The sequence below is a fragment of the Asterias rubens genome, chromosome 19 (assembly GCF_902459465.1).
Source record: "Asterias rubens chromosome 19, eAstRub1.3, whole genome shotgun sequence".
Lineage (NCBI taxonomy): Eukaryota > Metazoa > Echinodermata > Asteroidea > Forcipulatida > Asteriidae > Asterias > Asterias rubens.
Genome location: NC_047080.1, coordinates 561,426 through 580,575, shown reverse-complemented (window position 1 = coordinate 580,575; position 19,150 = coordinate 561,426). Strand labels below are relative to the sequence as shown.

Here is a 19,150-nt window from a genome sequence, read left to right as displayed (position 1 = left end):
ACCACGCTATAGTATCGCCAAGGCTAAACGAATTTATAGTCTACTTTTTTCCCTTCTCATTATGTGGTCTTATTTAAATGCCACACCATAAAGATTTGTATAGATATAGACCTGTGAGTTACAGCCCGTGAAATGAAATGGACGCTATGTTTATCTTCACTATTTGCTTACGGCGAACCAGTAAGCGTCTTCTTGTGTAAACTTGTTCTGGGCTCACACTGCAAGTTCTCTTCACATAAAAACACCGCATAATAAACTTATAAATATTAATTGTGATGATCTATTACCGTCTGACCACGCGGTGGTGGTACCGCCTTTGAAACTGGCATGTAAATTGAAAAGAACATTGTGTCTGCGTTACAAGTGGAGATATCGAACTACACATGTATAAAACATGATATATGGCATTTTGAACTCTTGCCGTGCGTTACGGGTAAATTATTCAATTAAACAAAAATAAATGGGTGACTATCTTGTGTTACGACACCCCAATTTTTAAGTGCCGTTGATGATTTTTTTTTTTTTTTTTAATAGATCTATACACGATCTACATACACCCATACCCAATTATTGGCTTATGCATCGGTGTTACCATTTTTACGGGTAATTGGAAAATTTACTTTGATAAACGGTTGCTTGATTGCGATGAATGTACGTATGTCGCGTTTCATAAGTTTAGAGACTGAATGTAAACGCCTTTTTCCCCTTGCATTATAAAATTACCCAAAATAATAACACATAGACTTTGAATTAGTTTATACGTCGGGATTGATGACGAAGCAAAGGTGTGTGCAACAGTGACACATTATTATACGAAACTAAAGAAATAAAAATCACAACAATTGGGGTATTGGGCTAGATGTTGAATTCAATAGCTAAAATTTATCTCACAGCTTTCGCCGGAAGAAATTAGTTTTTCAATCAAAAAAATAAAATAAAAACAAATCAGAATTGAATAATAATTGTTTTTTTATTTGAATTTTTTTTGGACAGATGTTATTGTTTAAAAACATAATTGTCAATGTTTACTTACCCCCCCCCCCCCAGAAAGTATGGGTGTCTGGGTGGATAAACAGAAATAAAGGCAATTCGAAATTAAGTTTTTATTAAAAAAAAACACATAACATAACACTAGCGAAAAAGGAGTAGATAACAAACATACGCTTCTGGCCAATACCGTCATTTCATTCCAAAGTAAAATGTGTTTAAGAGTAGCTATAAATATAAATATGAATAGTCAACTTGCGGGTACAACCATGGGAAAAATCTCTTTTGAAGGAGTGGTGGCTCTGAAAAGAGCCGGTTTGGTCTCGACGTTTCGAACAGTATACTCTGCTTGTCTCCACTCCTTGAAATGAGATTTTGTACCCATGGTTGTACTGTATCCGCAAGTTTATTAGTAATAATTTATATTTATAGTTACTCTTATTATCACACCTTGCAAAGCTTCAAACACCATTTAAAATGTGTTTGTTTAAGCATGTGGAAGCCATCGAAAAGTACTGACGTTAACACATTAATTTGATCTTGGTTCATTAGATCTATAAAACTTGGGGCGGCTTGGTTAAACAAGTTTGAAACGAAATCGATTTGAAATATCACGGGCTATACTGTAAATTTGCCAGAGCTTGATCTGTGAGTAACAATAACACAAATTAATTGCCCAGACGGTACTCTAAACAAAGGCGATGGAAAAAGAACAAAACAATGGGGGCAAAAGTACATTACAGAGATTAACAAAGTATTATAAAGTTCTATCACCATTTTATTTTATCAATTAAACCACATTTTATTTTACTAATCTTGATAGAGCATAAATTATGCGCATATGCAACATGATTGTTTATACCGGATTAATCACATTGCCAATCAAAACTGAAGCGGATTTACTCGATCCCATGTTGAACAAGCTCAGCCGGATTGCTTTTGTCGCTCTGTTGACAATTCCATTGTGGTTGGAGTGTCACTCATACAAAACCAGGAATCGCCCGCGATCGAACTTTCTGTCAATTAGGTACCTGTATTAACTGCGGTGGGTGACCCGCTCCAATTATGCCCTTCACACGACCCTGTGGGGGCCATCAGCACGCCGTACCCTTAGCAACGGGGACCCACTATGCACCCCTGCATACACCCTATAACGTGTCTGATGCATTGTGTTCCTATTCAATTGTACAGAGTTGTAGTTTACAAAATCTTGTCAACATTCAACACATGGGAGTGGAGAAAACTTTAACTTTATGCTCAGAATGTAGAGAACATTTTGGGCAATTTTATCTTTTGAAGACATCTTTTTGACTGAAGACCAATTATGGCAGTGACGGCCGATGCGGTAGGTACTTTAATTTATTTATAAATGGATATATTATTACCACTTCTTGCTTTACTCCGTAACTCTGCTGGTCCAAGATAGGCCCGTTTATAAAAAAAAACAGTGTCACTCGACAATAAGGATTGTGTTCGCATTCCGCGAACTCCTTTTATGCGTTTATGTTACGACAATTTTATTTGGACACAATCATTGAGCAAAATTAGAGAAAAATGGGGGGTTATTCCTCCAACTTTAATAGTCTTATTTCAGATTGTTTTAATTTATTTTTTTATTCTGAGAGCAAAAACACAATCAGAACAGTCAGCAATGTTTTTTTCATCGCATGGGAAAGATATAACACCCGATCAAAATGTACATATTGTAGGCCAGCCCTTGCTCTACTTTTTCTTCAAAGGGCCGAATCATGATTGCAAATTACATTATTGTAACTGGCCAAGTTTTAATCAGATTGAACTTTGTCATATCATGGAGGTAGAAATATAGAATTTCTACCTCCCCCTCCGTGGTCATAATTTGATTCGGAGACCACTGTCCCTGTTAAATGACATCAAAAGGAGTGGAGTAACCGGGTCCTATAATTTCTGTTGAGGTTTTCCCTCTTTTATCGGGAAAAATTATCCGAAATATGGACACAATATCATTTGTTGTATGCCAGGCAATGTAATTAGTGGTCTTTGACGAAGTTATAAGTTCTTTAAACTGAAAAATTATCTGAAATATGGACACAATACCATTTGTTGTATGCCAGGCAATGTAATAAGTGTGTTTCTTTGAAGAAGTTATAAGTTCTTTTATCGGGAGAATTATCTGAAATATGGACACAATATTATTTGTTGTATGTCGGGCAATGTAATTAGTGTGTTTCTTGACGAAGTTATAACATGTTCCACGCCTTTAGGAGAAACCTATAGAAATTAAACTGTAATTGTGCACTTAACGAGGTGCCAAATGTCGTTTATAACTAGTTCATTAATTTCAGTAGTCCGAATTTGTTTATTGAATTATCTTCTACTACCGCGGAGTAGATTTATCGGATTGTTTCGGGAGACTTCTCAGTTCTGAAAATAACTGTCCTGCTTTTTACCACTACCTAGGCGGGAGTTAGTATAGAAAAATTGGCTGGGACTACTTTAGCTTACAGGACAGATTGCTCTTATAATAATGTGATGTTTAAAAAGTTCACAAAACTTCAACAAGAATTGAGTTTTAATTGTTACATTTTAAAGAATGTTGTTTAAATGTACTGAAACTTATCGGAAAGCACTGGTTGTGGTGCGGTCACCTGCACAGCAGCCACATTGTGAGGGTTAAAACAAAAATTGCATAATTTTATTTTCAGCGGCCGAGTTTCGGATGGTGGAGACAACACAATTAGCTTCTTATCAGGGTCTTATTTTATGCACAATCATGCATCATTCTTAGTTCTGAAATATGAGACAAATTTTGCTGGTTTCTAAGATCTTCAAATGAATTTTTCCTTGACTTTGACAATAGTTCCGATAGAAAGATAAGCACATGAATTGAATCGTTGAGTTTATAGATAATGGAGGAGATCGACATGTATGTCTGATAAATTAACAATAATTGGTACAATATAGAACAGTTTGCGGTAACACCATGTAATAACAATATCTCAATGAGTTGGGGTGGTTCTGAAAAGAACCGTTGGATTAACTCGACGTTTCGATCAGTATGCTCTGATCGTCTTCTGGAGAATGCTGGACTCTGATGCTGTATGCTGCTTAAGTACTGGGCGGTGGATCAATAATTGGTACACAACAAAGTAGATAAATACACATTGCGTTCCTCCTCGAACCTAACACAGTTGGCTCTCATCATCAAGAACACTGTGGGTTCTGCTTATAAAGAGTACATTATGAAGTTCCGAATCCAAATAACTGCTTTTCGTTTCTGGATTTTTTGGGTGTCTTTTTATAGCATTATTGTTATAAAGAAGTAAGTTGGCAAGTCCAATCGTCCTGAACGATAGTGGACTGCATTAATAACTCACCATGCGCCTCAAAATACTGATTGGAACTTCTAGAAGTTTTTTAAACTTTCTTATAATTATTAATCTTATGTTTATACTTTCTCTGTATAGCCAGCAGTACAGCAGCTTCATCATGGCCACCTCATTCCCAATGGATTTGCCGTCTTTGTTGACCAATAAAAGCAAATTCCTTGTACTGGATGTATAAACCAGTCTTATCCAGTCTTTGTTAGGTTTACTCAGAGAGGTTGGGGGATTACATAAGACTGTTAGAAGCACCACAAACAACTTAAAATCTGTTGACCTTACTCTCTTCTTTAAATACAAGATTTATTTACTGATATTCTGTTCAGTTGATGGAACTTTGATGGAAGCTTTATGCACACACCTGTGTAAAGAGTAAACTCCTTTCTAAAGTATGATGCGCTTGGCGACTGTTGGGGACACTAGGTGGTAGCAGACTAAGTAATCCCATCTATAGACTTGGAAATCTATTGTCTTGGAAATCTGTACATGCTCAGTACTACATAAATAGTTGGATGTTTACTTGGTGTGTCGGCTGCCACCATAGTTGGATGTTTACTTGGTGTGTCGGCTGCCACCATAGTTCCTCAGTCTCGTATTCTTCTCAGACCAGGGCCTCCAATTAAAACCCATTGCAATTGACATGGTGCCATATGCTTTTGCTGTGATGCCCTTTGCAAAGTTCCATTACAAACTTACATTTTCCTCAATAAAGTGCTACTATAACAGAGGGAAACTGCCATGCTCCTTCAAAAGCAAAGTGAAGGCCTACACACCCTAGAATAATCCATTCGTCAATCTCGTTGCCAGAGGGTGTCTCTCAGGGTGCCATTTTTTTCCAACATGCCTTGCTCGCTTCAAACCCCTGGGATTGGTTAAGTTAAATATATGCAAATAGAACTGTATTTCTTTTTTCCTTGCAGATGTTCATGAACTGGAAGGTTCCAACTCGTCTTATTGTGGATGAGCCTTCTTATAAGCAGCAGAAAGAGCGGCTACTACTGGACAGCAAGCAGCGCTTCTACGAGGACATTAACGGCAATCGGAAATGTGTGTAAATCCAAAAACATACTTATATTTTTAGACCTTAGTACAGAATTTAGCCAAGAAATGTTTGAATAGGCTTTTGTACTTAAAAAGTAACACATTGTATTTTTGGTTTTGCCCCAATCCTTGGTGTCCCGATTATTGACTTAGCAAAATAAGTAGTTCCCCTTGATTTCCTACCCCTCCCCTCCCCCAGGTAGGCCTTAATAAACAGGACAGTTAGTTTCAGGAACAAGTCTTCCAACTTCGAAATCTACTCATTGGCCAAAAACAAAAAATAATGAGAAAAACCAAAGGAAAGTAGACATTACAGATGGTGTTATCGCATGCTCACCATGCAATGCCTTAAAACCCATACAGGATCAATCTGTTATTCGAGGTGATCATTTTGTAAACAAAACATGAGAACAAAAGGTTGGATCATGAACACATATTCAAAATATCTTACAGATGCCAGCCCCAGCAACAATGTCTTGAAGGAAGTGGGCAAACTCCGTGAGATGGACCACAAGCTCCTGCCATCTCGAAGGTCCCATAGGACCTCAACCACCCATCACGTGCCGCCGTACGGGATGTTCAAACAATCCAGGGAAAAGGACATCATTGATGAGGAACTGAAGGCAGCGTCCATAGGTGGAATCAGGAAGGTGGCGACTCCTGGAGGTGAGTTAAACAAGAAAAAAACCCAGATGATCATGATGACAATCTTTATAATAACATACCGTAACAGTTTAATTGATAAGACAATATTCCGTAAATTTACATTTTTGCCATCCACTTCCTGAATTGTTCACTAATGAGTTCTTTGTTTCGTTTCTTTAAAACAGCTCCAAAGTTGCCTGCCATGCCTTTCTCACAGTCTCATCAAGGTGGCACTGACATCAAGTCCCAGGTACTGCATAGACCCTCTTTCTCTTTTAGTCTTGTTCCCCTTCTCAAATGGCAATAATGATTGCAAAACTCTCATTATACTAAAATGGTATCAGACTTGTTCACCTTCCATTTGGTTACATAGGCTGTTCTTGAAACCATGGCTTGTGCTCAGGCCTCGGCTTGGGGTCAGGCTTGGGCTCCATCAGTAATGATGAAAACATTCTCCTTTTCGGAGCAGGACTTCGGACAGACCAATGTTCCCTATGCTGGATCCCCTAAGCCATAGTAACAAAAATGGTCTCTGTGCTGAATCGTTGGAAAACAAGATGGCACAACACAAAATATATGGTTTATTGTTCAACCTCTTTTTTTGGTTAAATCTTTGGAAAGTAGACCAAAAAGAAGGAATGGAAAATGTTTTGAAAAAATTAGGGCTGGCTGTCTTCTTCAAGCTGAATTCAGAAAAAAAATCTCTGAAATATGTCATCCCTGCATAATGAACTAATTGTTTGGCTTCTTTTCTAGATGTCTCGTAACTTGAAGCCCAGAGCCATGCCTGCCGCTCAGGACTGGCTCAAGACAGCCGGTATGAGCCAGACCAAGATTATCAACAATGCCATGCAGGCTGCCGATATAGACAGGACCCTCAACAGGGCGCTTCAACCTGATTCCAAGAAGGCTGTGGAGAAATGGCTGTCCACAGCTAACGAGCGAGGTAACAGACCTCAAATTACATCTTTAAAGGGAGCAGGGCAATTTCAATTTTGTATTAAGGACATTTTTATTTGACGATCTTAAAAAACCCGGAATATTTTGACGGGGCACGAAGGCCAAGACCATGAGAAAATGAGGTCAATGTCTTCATGCCATTCCATGCCTGGGGCCGATTTCACAAAGGTCTCAAATTGATCATAACTTCAAATCAATCGTAGTTGCTAAGTAAAGTGTGATGTCACAATACAAATCTCTATGGTGATACTGAAAATTTGTCTTGCGATGAATTTTATTGCTTTGTGAAATCGGCCCCTGGTACTTTTTGTATCTGAAATGAGATTTTGTATAAAAAAACAAAACAAAAAAAATTAAGTAAGACCATTATTTTCTACTGCTGTGTATGTGAACAAGATAAAAGTTACTCAGTAAAAAATATTTTTGCTTACCAGAATGAAAGGTTACCAGCCAAAATACCATGTCACATGTACAATTTGTGAAAGGTGTTCAGAATTAATTTCCAAATTGACTTCCAGAAGATCTAAATCTTTTTTTCTTTAATACTTATTCTTTAAAGATCGCGAGGTGGCCATTGAGTTTTTCGGTTCCCTCGCTGGCAGCAAGTTGATGGGAGCTAAAGAGATCATTTCAAGTCACCAGCTCCACACCGACGGCAAAGGACAGGGTACTTGCAAGATTTGTGATGGAAGCAAACTGCAAGACGTCATGGATGCCCTCAAAAAGTAAGCACTGAAAAATCCTATGCAGACTTACTGCACAGTCCAAATCTGCACAACAGTTTTTCAAATATTTTAGTCCTGTACGTGTAGGGGAGTTTTTTGAATATCTACAAACACTTTTATGTACACATGGTGCAGGCAGTAAAAAGACTTTTCAAGACTACATCTGACTAAACCTGCGTCTCGTTTTCTAATTTCAGGGGGAAACCTGTTGCCTCTGTGACACTCAACAAAGGTTGCAAACAGCCGAGTCACAACGAACGCCGAATCCAACTCCTCACACCCTACACACGGAGCCACAAAGACGAGTTCCAGACCTGGCACCACCTCCCTGTGTTCAAGCACAACGGACCTGTCTCAAACACCATTGCGCTGTTTACACGCCCCCATCGACCAATCCCAAGACACTTTACCATCCATCCAGAATGGGATTAGATTACGGGATTAGACTATGGGATTAGATTTAGAAAGACAAGTTTAAGTGAAATCTTCACTCCCACAGGAATTCAAGTCAGACACAATTTCCTGACATCAAATTATATAAAATTTTCCCACAAATACAGTAGATACAGGTTGACCTGACTGAACAACAAAATGGATTATCGCTATAGAAGCTCAGTCATCATAAAAATTGAAACATCAAAAATGTAACATAATAATTTGTACAATCTTTAATTTTCCTTCGTGGATTTGCTTTTGTTAAGTGAAATATATCTAAATATTTAAATAAATGTTTAAAAATGACTTTGGGAAAACCTTGATGCCTAAAAAAAGGGGGAAAAATTGATACTTTTATAATCAATAACTCTGTTTTACAGATACTATGAATAAATTTTATATCGTATTTTTCAGGGATTTGTAAAATCCTAACGTCAGAAAGTAGTGAAGTTAAAAACTTTTAGAGACTATTCATCAAGTATATTTTTAGGCAAAGCATTTGAATTTGGAGGAATAAATGCAATCAAAGTTTGCCTGTGATCATTTCAGTTTCTTCAATTTATTGTACTCTTGTGATAAGCTATCAAAAAACCTAGTATCGGAATATTATCAGGATTCTGGTTGTAGAAATACAACACTAGACTTTTGCAGTTCAACAAGGTAAAGTTTGTTTTAGTTTTTAAGTTTGTGTTGATGTACTATTAAAATCATGAACAAATATTATACAATAAAAGCCTTTGAAAGTGATTTTGTGTTTTTTAAACTCACTTTATCTTAATCCTGTTTCTATCGGTGCACTGTCCAACCCAACTAACTCTTACCACGAAATTCCACACCGTGGAGACTAAGTCCACAAGTCCACAGCACACAAACCACTATTGGTACAGTGTCCAACTGACTCTTGCCACAAAACCTCACAGTGGCTGTGGAAACTAAGTCCACTAGCCTCCTGTCCAACTGACTCTTGCCACACAAAAATCCCCACAGTTCACAAGCCAAGGAGTTTCCACACAATACCAGCTGAACTAACAGAAGAAATCCACTCGATACGAACCATAGCAGTGCGACTCTGAGGTAACTTCAGGCCTGCTCTATGGAAGCAACGAAGGCGCTTGACTCTATGCCCCCGGTCATTGCCTTGGTGCCCTTAAAATGCTTCAGTAGAAATTTACAATTTCCTCATAGGGTGCCCTTTACTAAGGAGAAAATGTCTTGGTGCCCTTGCCCTTTTAAAAACAAAGCATACAGGCCTGTACCTAGTAGAGGGAGTGAATAAAATACCGAGCCTTGCTCCAAAACAATGGGACATTCTAGTGGATGGGGCTTTAATAATATTGTTTTATTTAGGGTACCTACCGGACTTTACTTGCTCTTTTAAATTGAAGATTCCATCAGTCGTTTAGCTCCAGACCAAACCTCTCATAAAGATCTTTGGTAGTTACTCCATCTATCATGGCTGCAAGTACGAGACAAACTGAGGTTTGAAACTTGGAAAGAGTGAGACATTGCCTTGGTGCCCTTGAATGCTCGTGTAGAAATCTACAATTTCCTCATAGGGTGCCCTTCACTAAGGAGAAAATGCCTTTGGTGCCCTTACACTAGGCATACAGTCCTGGGCCCAATACTTCATGGACGCAATGGAGGCAAACTCCTCTATTGCCCCTGATGATCATGGCCTGGGTATCCCTTGAAATGTTCTAATACAAATTTTAGAAATATCCTCAAAGAGCTACCCTTTATAGGGGAGAAACCGCCTTAGTGCCTTTGCCCTTTCAAAAATGAAGCATCAGGCCTGGGGTAAATACTTCAAGAAAAGTGTTTTTCAATCAATCTTTTGGTAAGTTGATGTTTCGATGCTGGAAGATGTTACTTAAAGAGAAGAGAATGGCCACTGTGCATTGATGTCAGCCTGACGCCATCTTAGAGTTAAAACGCTGATGAAACAATGAAAACACACAGCTATGTAGGCACTGCGCCCAGAGAGGGGACAATGTGCAGTCTCCTTTTGACTTCTACATGGCCTTGAACTTCCCAGCAATTTCTACAGGAACCTTGCATCATAGCGAGAGCACATAGCACCATGGCAATTGCTGTGGGTGTCATGGGTTATGACATCATGCATACATTATACCAAGGTACGTCTACACATATTTTTCACTCTACTCACCTATCTTTCCAAGTATCATCTGACCAGTGTCTTTAAGCTCATTGTATTCATGCATCTTAGTGATGTGTGTCCGGAGCTCATCCTCGCAAAAACCCCTTGGTGGACAAAAAAATTGTTGGCTAAACGTTGCAAACCAATGTCAAGACAAAACCAATAATATTCTTTTTGCATAAATCATCAAAGAGAAACTAGTCCAGTGTAATGGGATTTTTTTGCACGGTGAGATATCATTATATATTGTGTGTGTCCACTTGCCAGGTAGAGTTTGTTCTTTAGAGAACTGTCTTGTGTGGCTCACAGTGACACTAGTCATACTTGAACTCATCTTACTCGTTTCGTAAGGATGCAATTTCTGTCTTTATCTCTTCCAAGGTTTGCTGCAAGCTTTCGATACTTTTAGCCCTGTCGGGTTGTTCCGCTGGTTTCGGTGAAGAGCCCTGGTTGCTTCTCATCTGCAATTGAAAAAGAAATGGTTTTGACAAGAAATACTTTGAATGTGGAGTTGCAAATATTTCAAAGGCCCATCTGCCTTAGACATCAATAATCTCCCCTTTTAAGTTAAAAAGCTGTCTTTCTACTGCAAAATGTTTAATGTTAGGTGTGGGTGCAGATGTATAGAGAGTTGATTGCTTGCTGGGAAGGGTGGGGGGGGGGGCCAAGGGGTGGATCAGCAAGGCACCCCTTGGGCAGTCTCAGTCAGACTGGTTCTACATTCTTGACACACTACAGTAAAACTTACCGGTGATTTGAAGTCATGACGGAATCTTTTCCTTGCAGAGCCACTGAGTGAGTTTCTAACTGGAAGCCTAGGAAAAAGATAATTACATTTAAAAAAATGACACGCCCCCTTTTAAAAACTAATTTTAAAAGTTAAGTTTAAAACATTGATGATGTTTTGATTTGGAAATTTGTCCATATGGCATTGCCACTGGCAACGCAAAGCCAGTTTATTTGCGATAACGTAACCCGTCGGCAGTGAGCATGGTCACTGATCAGTGATATGGTGAGTCAACAACAGGAGGGTTACAACTGACGTTAATTAAATCACAAGCCAAAATATACACTATTACCGTACAGGACTTTCATTCATGAGTTTTAGTTAATAGTTGCAATATACGCCTCTCTTAATACGGTACGTCACAATGCTAACTCAAAACGAGACGATGGGCACAGCCACTGCAAGTGACGGGTAACGTGCGCCCGAAGCCTCATTTTGGGTATTAGAATTATGACGTCATGCATAAGTATTAAGAGAGGCGTATAGTTATTACCGTTGAACGGGTGTTGCTTGGTCATCCAGACAAGATGAGGACAGAGAAGATGTGGCTGTCTCCCCAAGACATTTCAGCCTAAGACTAGGAGTAGAGTTGTCATTTTGTGAAACGAGTCCTTTCCTACCATTCGCCCCTCTGCGAACTGGAGTAATCAAAACTGAGGATTTCTCTACAGTCTCATTGAATGAATCACCTTCCAAAGTTCTTTTCTGAGCACCATGTTGAACAGTTGAGTCGTTTATTGATAGGCAAGAATCGGTGGTTTGGGTTTGCTGCTTGTCCTCTGTCGACTGACGCGAGTCTAGGTTGTCAATGTCGCTCGTGAGAAACTTTTGCTCTGTTCCCTGTTGAGGTGAAAATGGCACTGAGGAAGTTGGTCTTTTTCTTCTTGCAGCTCCAAGAAAACGTCGTTTAGTCGTGGGAGTATCAGTTGTATTTACCTGTGTTGGTGAGGACATCACTAGAAAATCTTTAAAAACTTTGCTTTTGTTGATTTCGTATGGTTAGTTTTTTTTTAAGATCACATACAAATTTCCCGCAATGTTATAACACACTGTTTACATGCTGTAAACTTCCCCAACCAATTGGGCGTCACAAAGAAACTTCATTGGCTCTCTAAAGGGACAATGATACGTCTTTGAAGTTGTATAGCCTAGTTGTGCGCTAAAAAGATTTGTCTGTCAAGCACCTGGGTCAACATCGTTCTTCTGGGCAGCACGCTGTATCGTTCCCTCTCACCGTGTACAGCGAGGAAATGGCACACGAAGTTGTAAAACTATGGCTATAAGAGCTTGAGGACGAGGTTGGTTGTGGAATAGGTTTCTACAGACGCGAGCCCTTCAAGTTTGTGTAAATTTGTTTAGGTCAGCTTTTTATAAGAACTATTTTTGCCTTTTAGACTAACAACATTACTAGTTTTATTTGCAGGAAATAGTTTTTGCAATAATATTTATTTCTCGTCATAATTCGACCGCTCTAAATACATTATTAGCTAAAACTGGGGTTAAGTTCAACTGCAGGAAACTTAATTTGCAGTAACTTGGAGGGCTTTGCCATAAGTTCTTACACTTTATAAATACCTCTGGCACAAACACTGCAGCTCAGTTACACTTTTTGAGTTCGTCTGACATGTATGAAAACGTCAATTCCAAATGTTTTTATTTTATTTTACAAATGTGCAAATGATTAACTAGGTATGTTTTTGAAGTGTCTGTTGTAACCTGTAAAAGTGGGCCACAATGGAAGATGCCCTAGCTCAAAAGTATGATCGAATTCAGCAGTTTGCTACGCGGGTAAGTTTTTAAATAATTAAATTAAATTAAACCTTGTTTGTAATTTTGTATAAACATTGGGTGCCTAAACATTGTTATTGTATAATGTAGTATGACTATTTAATCAGAATACAGTTCATTTGTTATTGTTGTAATTGGGAAAATAAAATTTTGGCTATATAACGGATAATATTAAGCCTTCTTTATAAAGGTTTCACTCCTCAGTCTTTTCTCAACATTTGTTTGCATTTCTAATTATTTAATTTAATTGATTGTTGTGCATCTTTAATAAAACCATTTTCCAAGGACTGGTTGGGCCCGAGAAGTGTTTCTCTGTCAAGGCTGGAAAGGCTCCAAGCGAATGTGTACGACATGACGCCAACCTCATCAAAAATTCTGCGCCCATCTTCCGGAAGTTCCAGCCGTAAAGTGTACACTGAGTTGGATACAGCACCACCTCTAGCTACCAAGTCACATCTTGCCACAGCAACAGCTTGGTAATAAAAATTACTTGACAAAACTTGTGGGCTGTGAGTTTAGGACTTGTCCGCTCAACTTTAAAAGTTGCACAGTGCACCAACTGCAGTGAGTGTCCATGTCTTGAATCTACAGGCATAACAGATAGTGGAGCGCATAATTACTAATGTACATTTTAAATCAAAACCTGTTCTGCAGATTTTAGTTTTTTGCCCTATTTTAGTTTTTTGCCCTATTTTAGTTTTTTGGCCTATTTTTACTCAGTAATGACACATTTATAAAAATGCATTGTCAACAGGGTCTTTATTTCCCCATGCTTTGTGGAAATTTTCTTTTTGTACACGCAACTAACATTTGATGTCGGGTATGTTAAAGAATGAAGTCATTTTCATCAATTCCAATTATATCCTGCATTTGTATCACCAGGGGTAGCAATGCCTCCATCCCTGAACTCATAAAGCAACAAGGGGAACGTCAAAGCACTCGTCAGACTAGCAACCAGGGCCCCCGTCGCCCCTTGAGTGGGCATAAGGTACCACCCAGTCCAACCCATCAGCGAAATCAGAGGAGGCCATCTGCTACTGAGAGTGGTAAAGATACCGGTGACTCATCACAGCGCAGGCTGAATGCATTTATAAACGGTAAGAACATATGTGAGCTTCAAGGCTTAAGGCCCAGTCACACTCCAGCTATAAAAAAAATGATAACGATCACAACTCAAAGAGAACGCATTATTGGTTGAATGAGCGTGTGCGTATTCTGCGTGGAGCATTTCAACCAAAAGAATGCGTTCTCTTTGCGTCATGATCTTTATCACTGCAGTGTGACTCTGCCTTGAGCCTGGGGGACTTGTGCAACTAAAAAGCCTTCTGAGCGCCACAACAGCTTGGTTGTATACTCCCCAGGGAGATGAGAAAGACTAAAGGAATGGTATTGACCCAATGACCAGGGCACTAATGTAAAGCGCATTGGTATGGTTATTGTCAACTGCGCTATATAAGAGAACTAGTTATTATATTATGACTTGTATAATGTTTTATTTTGGGGTTTACAGTAAAAGGAGCTAAGTATGACCCTAAGAGTAGACCGCCGAGTGGCAGAGGATCGAGACAAACGACAGGGACAGCCCTGGCTGAGCTGATGCTTGGTGTGGAGGATCTCAGCAAGATGGACGTGGAGAGCACTCTGGAAGAATTCATCAGAAATCAACCTAGTCCAGGAAAACTTGATCTTGGTAAAGGTTTTATTTTATTATTATTTTGCAAGTTTGCCCCAAACAAAACCGCTCTAGGTAAAGGGGCTACAAGAAGAAAATGATTAAACATGAAAATAACTCAGTAGAGCTGGAGGCAGGAAATGATCCTCTAAAACAGTCCAGATTGTAGGATGGAGGGAAACATCCATAAATGATGGCCGTACCATTCAGTTTAAGAGAAGTATGTAAAACGAAAAACCAACTTGTTTTTGTTTTGACCTCTGTACAGCCAGACTCTCTGCTGCATTTGGGGACCATCCATCACTGATTGCTCCTCCCCCTGTGCCACGGGGCTCACCTAATCCAGATGATGAGGAGGCATACCTTGAAGGAGAGGGCATGGCATCAGAGGGTGGAGACAACGCAAGGCAGGAGTCCCCCTATAGAGAAATCTTCGTTAATCAGGTTTGCTTTGTTGAAATTTTGAACAGTGAGTCAATTGTAGGCCTAATACTTCACGGAGGTAACTAGGCAATTGCCTCCATGCCCCTGGTAATTAATTGCCTCTTGCAGGTGCCCTTGGAATTCTCCAGTAGAAGTTTACAATTTCCTCATAGTTTGCCCTTTACCAAGGAGAAACTGCCTTGGTGCTCTTGTCCTTTTGAACGAGATGCACTCAGGCCTGTAATTTGCTAAGTTACATTTCAGTGATAACCGGAAAAGTATGCGTATTGATTTAGAGCATTTTTTTTTGTATTTATTTTTTTTATTTTTGGTCAATTCTAATATACTAATCCTGTAATTCTGTCATAAACGTATTTAATTTTTAATTTATAGCCAGGAGTTCCGCAGCTTCTGAGACGCCCCACCCCTGAACCTGTAAGGTTGTCTATGACAATACCTGGCATGGGTGAAGATAGTGAGGAAGAAGAGGATGATGCTGATGAACAGGAGAACTGGAGCGATCTAGACAGGTTAAAACCCCAAACTCCTCTTCAAATCGTTATTTCTTAAAGCTAGCAACCCATTTCTGCTAAGCACAGGAAAGCTTAAAAGGGACTATCAGCACACAATTTGTCACTTTTTCCCACCCAATTTTTTGACAAATTTTTGACTGGTACAAATTTCCACTGATATTTTCAAGTTTAAGAGAAAACTTATTAAGTAAAATCTGTCGGTTTGATTTTGTTTGTTTAGGTCTGACAATAAGTCGTCTCCCAACAGAACACAACCTGATCTTGAGCTTCAAAGTGTCACAAGTGAAGTGTTAACTCAACTTGACGATGCCCCAGGTAGTCCCATTTTACCCCCTTATAGGGACCAACCTACACCCCTAAATACCGACAGTCAAATCAGGATTGTTCCAACGCACTCGACTGAAACAAAGAACGAGTTGGATGATGGTCAAAAGAGGGACCCCTTTGAGAAATCCAGAGGCAAACATTCTGTTCACATAGCCGAGGAGCGTAATGTGACCATCGACATAACACCCCGCGACATTTTGAAACCTTACATTCCCCGCCCGCCTCTTGAAAAGCGACGACCACAAAGTGCTGTGACAAATAGAAACCAGAATGACTCTGATCTGAATGACAAAAGCATCGCATCCCGAACATCTTCAAGACCAGCTACTGCCAGACCAAAGTCATCAAGACCCAGGGTTGCAAGAGTTGGAGTGGAGTATGGCGACACTGTGGATCATTCCCATAGAGAGGATGGAGCGCCAGCCCGATTGCATATGAGGAGAGCTGAAGTTGAAACAATGATGTCTCGGATGGAGTTAACTGATGAGGAGTCAAACGACGATGTCAGACCGGTGAGACAGGTGTCTCAGTCCTCCCTGAGCAAGAACTACTACGAGTTGTCGAGGGAAGCATCCAGCGGTAATCCCCAACAAGGCGCGGTGTTGACGACCAAGACAATCCGGCTGGGTGAGAGCGGACTGATGGAGCAGAAATCGGTGTCAGTGATCAAGCAAGCATCTGAGCCGTTTCGGTCTGCTCTGCATCGTCAAGAAAAAAGTGGGAAAGAGACGGAAGGGAAGAAACTGAAATCTGGAAGTGACGAGGACAGCTCTCAAAAGACACACAGTGCTGTTCGAAGACCAATGAAGGCAACAAACTCAGTAAGTTTCAGAGATTCATGTTCCATCAAATTTTATTTGCACAAAGATCTGGACTGATCAGGGCCTTATTTAACTAAAGGTGATCAGCAGATAAAATTGCTTAGCAGTTTTATTTGCTTTTAAGTTTTTTAAGCACGAGTAAGCTGTGAACCAGTCACAGCAACTTGCATTTCAGCGTGGATTAATGAAAATTGTTTCTTCTTTTCTGCAAATATTCCAAGAGGAAAACTTCTTTGTTTTATAACTTCAGGTTAAGATAGCTTCTCCAGGGAGGCCTGAGTCCAGAATGGGTTACAGACACGGTGATACAGATGTCAGCACAACCCCTGGGGAGGGAGCAGAGGGGAAAGCTAAACCCGAAGCAATTGCTACAGCTAGGAGGGTAAGAGAAGTACCTTTACTGAACTCCTCATCTTTTTATAAGTTTTGTATTACATCAGGGGCCTTATGCAGATTGGGCTTCAGCACCAGCTAGGCTCTGGCAATGTTTCCCTTGAATGTTTTGCTATTTTCTCATAATTGAAATTTTCAAATCCCGCTTTTGTCTGTATAGGTGTCTACCAGACCGGCCTCGGCCCCGATTAAAAGACGTGACGCAGAAACATTGTCTGGAAGGAAAAGTCCAGGCAAGACCAGCCGACGACCACACTCAGCAAAACCACCAACAAATGTAAGTACGGATTGTTGAATATTTCTTTTGGTTTTACCCACACCGTTGTGTGTTAGCACGATATACTCTTTCTGTGAAAAAATAACGGGCATATATAACTCCGGGGGATTCGAACCCCCAACCTTTGAAATTCTAGCGCAGTGTCTTACCAACTAGACCGAACATGAAAACAACTTGAATTCCGGACAAATCAGGATAATTAATCAAAGGTCTCCAGAACTTGCATTTATTTGTACACATACATAATGTTTTTTTCTGTGAATGATGTGTAATTGATAAGTGCCTTTTTGAGCGATAAAAGGCACTTGGATGTTAGTTGTTTCCACTGTCAGAAACATCCAGACAAGTCCCTTTTTCTCTGTTATGACGTGTCCTTGGTTCTTTTACATGACACAACACATGACTTAACATCTCATCTGAAGGACAAAGCAATAGGAGACTTTCCAACGCTAGGTGGCAGCAGACATACCGGGTAAATTTCCATTGTTTACGTAGTTCTGAACATGCGCATAATTCTGAGAACAATGGATTTACCCGGTAAGTCTGCTGCCCTCTATCGTCCCAGAAAGTCTCCCATTACAGTGAAAGAGTATCAAATAAAAAAACAGGTTGTATCGTTACCCGGGTGTGATCCCTGGCTACACAGTTTGCGGTTGAATGGCTTCTGACAGGCACCCCCCCGAACAAAGATATTGACAAAATTGGGAGACCACCAACATAGGGCTAGATAGCTCAGTTGGTAGAGCGCCGGCACGTTAAACCAAAGGTCGTTGGTTCAAATCCCGCTCTAGTCAATTTTTCTTTGTTCAATCCAAAATCATTTAAAAAATGTACCCAGTCAGTTTCCCTTGTGGTTTATTATTTGATATCTGATATAAAATCCCGCTCTAGTCAATTTTTCTTTGTTCAATCCAAAATCATTTAAAAATGTACCCAGTCAGTTTCCCTTGTGGTTTATTAAACAAAAAAACACTTAACACCATTTAAGATAACATTATAGACTTGCAATGTTCATACTTACATAATAAAGGACTCTATCTAATGGCAAATAAGTACATCACAAAACTGAAATAGACTTTGGTAACAATCATCTTCTTTTGTTTTAATCAATCAATTTCATTTTTACATAATATCTTTGATATTTTCTGCCTAAATCTATTTATCTATCCGCATGCTTTTTGTCTTTCTGTTGTGAACCAGGTGGGGACTGACGGAAAGTCAAGTGCAATTGTCACAACAACTCCAAAGAAGCGGTAAGTGCTCAGCAATTTATTACTTTCGGTTTTTTGTTTACATTTTGATATTGCTGTCCTTGAGCTTAACACTTCACTCCTTAATTGTTTTGTCCTTCAGATGGGACATTAAGCAATGTGTTGTGTAAGACATATACACTTATCATTAAAGAGAAGGGGTTTATCTCTATACTTACAACTTACACTTAAGTGCCTCTTAACGCTTAAAAAGCACTTATAAGTTGTGCATTAATCATAGAAAAATTCTTGTAAAAATAAATGCAGTTTCTGCAGGATTGGATTTGCCCTGATTTAATTCGGGGTTTTTGTTCCTTGACCTCCCTTGGTCTTCAATTTTTTGTTGAAAGAGGTGAACTGACCATTACAGATAATAATAATAAGCTGGCATTTACGGAGCGCCTTTTCCAGAGAATGCAAAGCGCTTGGATGTCTCCAGATCAAATTAAAATTAAAATGGCCCAGTAATAAAAATTACTATCTCTGAAATGGAAGAACTCGCCCTAGTTCTAATAAAATCCGCCTATAGATTTCTTGAAGTTGTGTCTATAAACTCTTGAAATATA

The 19,150-nt window shown here is 39.5% G+C and overlaps 3 protein-coding genes across 6 annotated transcripts in view; 2 read left to right on the top strand and 1 right to left on the bottom strand.

Moving 5' to 3' along the window:
* Positions 1–1,028: 1,028 nt before the first annotated feature.
* LOC117302939 lies at positions 1,029–8,902 on the top strand. Of its 2 annotated transcripts, none has more exons than XM_033786937.1 (7): positions 1,029–2,332; positions 5,270–5,396; positions 5,844–6,056; positions 6,221–6,285; positions 6,792–6,981; positions 7,555–7,720; positions 7,918–8,902. In XM_033786937.1, exons 1-7 carry the CDS (start codon positions 2,312–2,314, stop codon positions 8,150–8,152), a joined length of 1,017 nt encoding a protein of 338 aa, XP_033642828.1. In that variant the 5' UTR covers positions 1,029–2,311; the 3' UTR covers positions 8,153–8,902. The 2 variants fall into 2 exon arrangements, with proteins under 2 accessions (XP_033642828.1, XP_033642829.1); XM_033786938.1 differs by lacking the exon at positions 1,029–2,332 and adding an exon at positions 4,034–4,738.
* On the bottom strand, positions 5,963–12,321 carry LOC117302940. Its single transcript, XM_033786939.1, has 6 exons — positions 11,594–12,321; positions 11,062–11,128; positions 10,653–10,774; positions 10,323–10,417; positions 9,512–9,611; positions 5,963–6,050 (listed from the first exon to the last, which is right to left on the bottom strand). The coding sequence occupies exons 1-5, from the start codon at positions 12,052–12,054 to the stop codon at positions 9,547–9,549; spliced, it is 810 nt and encodes a 269-aa protein (XP_033642830.1). The 5' UTR covers positions 12,055–12,321; the 3' UTR covers positions 5,963–6,050; positions 9,512–9,546.
* Positions 11,963–19,150, top strand: part of LOC117302937 — a 31,151-nt gene continuing 23,963 nt past the window's right edge. The window contains exons 1-11 of one of the 3 annotated variants that reach the window (XM_033786934.1): positions 11,968–12,044; positions 12,790–12,888; positions 13,174–13,364; positions 13,771–13,985; positions 14,399–14,578; positions 14,829–15,004; positions 15,377–15,513; positions 15,737–16,664; positions 16,915–17,046; positions 17,218–17,334; positions 18,535–18,587. In XM_033786934.1, coding sequence (XP_033642825.1) covers positions 12,835–12,888; positions 13,174–13,364; positions 13,771–13,985; positions 14,399–14,578; positions 14,829–15,004; positions 15,377–15,513; positions 15,737–16,664; positions 16,915–17,046; positions 17,218–17,334; positions 18,535–18,587 — 2,183 coding nt within the window. In that variant the 5' untranslated portion in view covers positions 11,968–12,044; positions 12,790–12,834. Of the gene's footprint in view, positions 12,045–12,687; positions 12,889–13,173; positions 13,365–13,770; positions 13,986–14,398; positions 14,579–14,828; positions 15,005–15,376; positions 15,514–15,736; positions 16,665–16,914; positions 17,047–17,217; positions 17,335–18,534; positions 18,588–19,150 lie in introns of those variants that run through there. The other 2 variants (XM_033786935.1, XM_033786932.1) reach the window with 2 other exon arrangements.

Excerpts from the sequence above, each read along its gene's own strand:
- LOC117302940 (XM_033786939.1), bottom strand. The coding sequence starts at position 12,054 with ATGTCCTCACCAACACAGGTAAATACAACTGATACTCCCACGACTAAA. Across the intron at positions 11,129-11,593 it reads CAAGCAACACCCGTTCAACG|GCTTCCAGTTAGAAACTCAC; the intron begins GTAATAACTATA and ends TCTTTTTCCTAG. Across the intron at positions 9,612-10,322 it reads GATGATACTTGGAAAGATAG|CCATGATAGATGGAGTAACT; the intron begins GTGAGTAGAGTG and ends TCGTACTTGCAG.
- LOC117302939 (XM_033786937.1), top strand. The coding sequence starts at position 2,312 with ATGGCAGTGACGGCCGATGCG. Across the intron at positions 6,057-6,220 it reads GAAGGTGGCGACTCCTGGAG|CTCCAAAGTTGCCTGCCATG; the intron begins GTGAGTTAAACA and ends TCTTTAAAACAG. Across the intron at positions 6,982-7,554 it reads GTCCACAGCTAACGAGCGAG|ATCGCGAGGTGGCCATTGAG; the intron begins GTAACAGACCTC and ends TATTCTTTAAAG.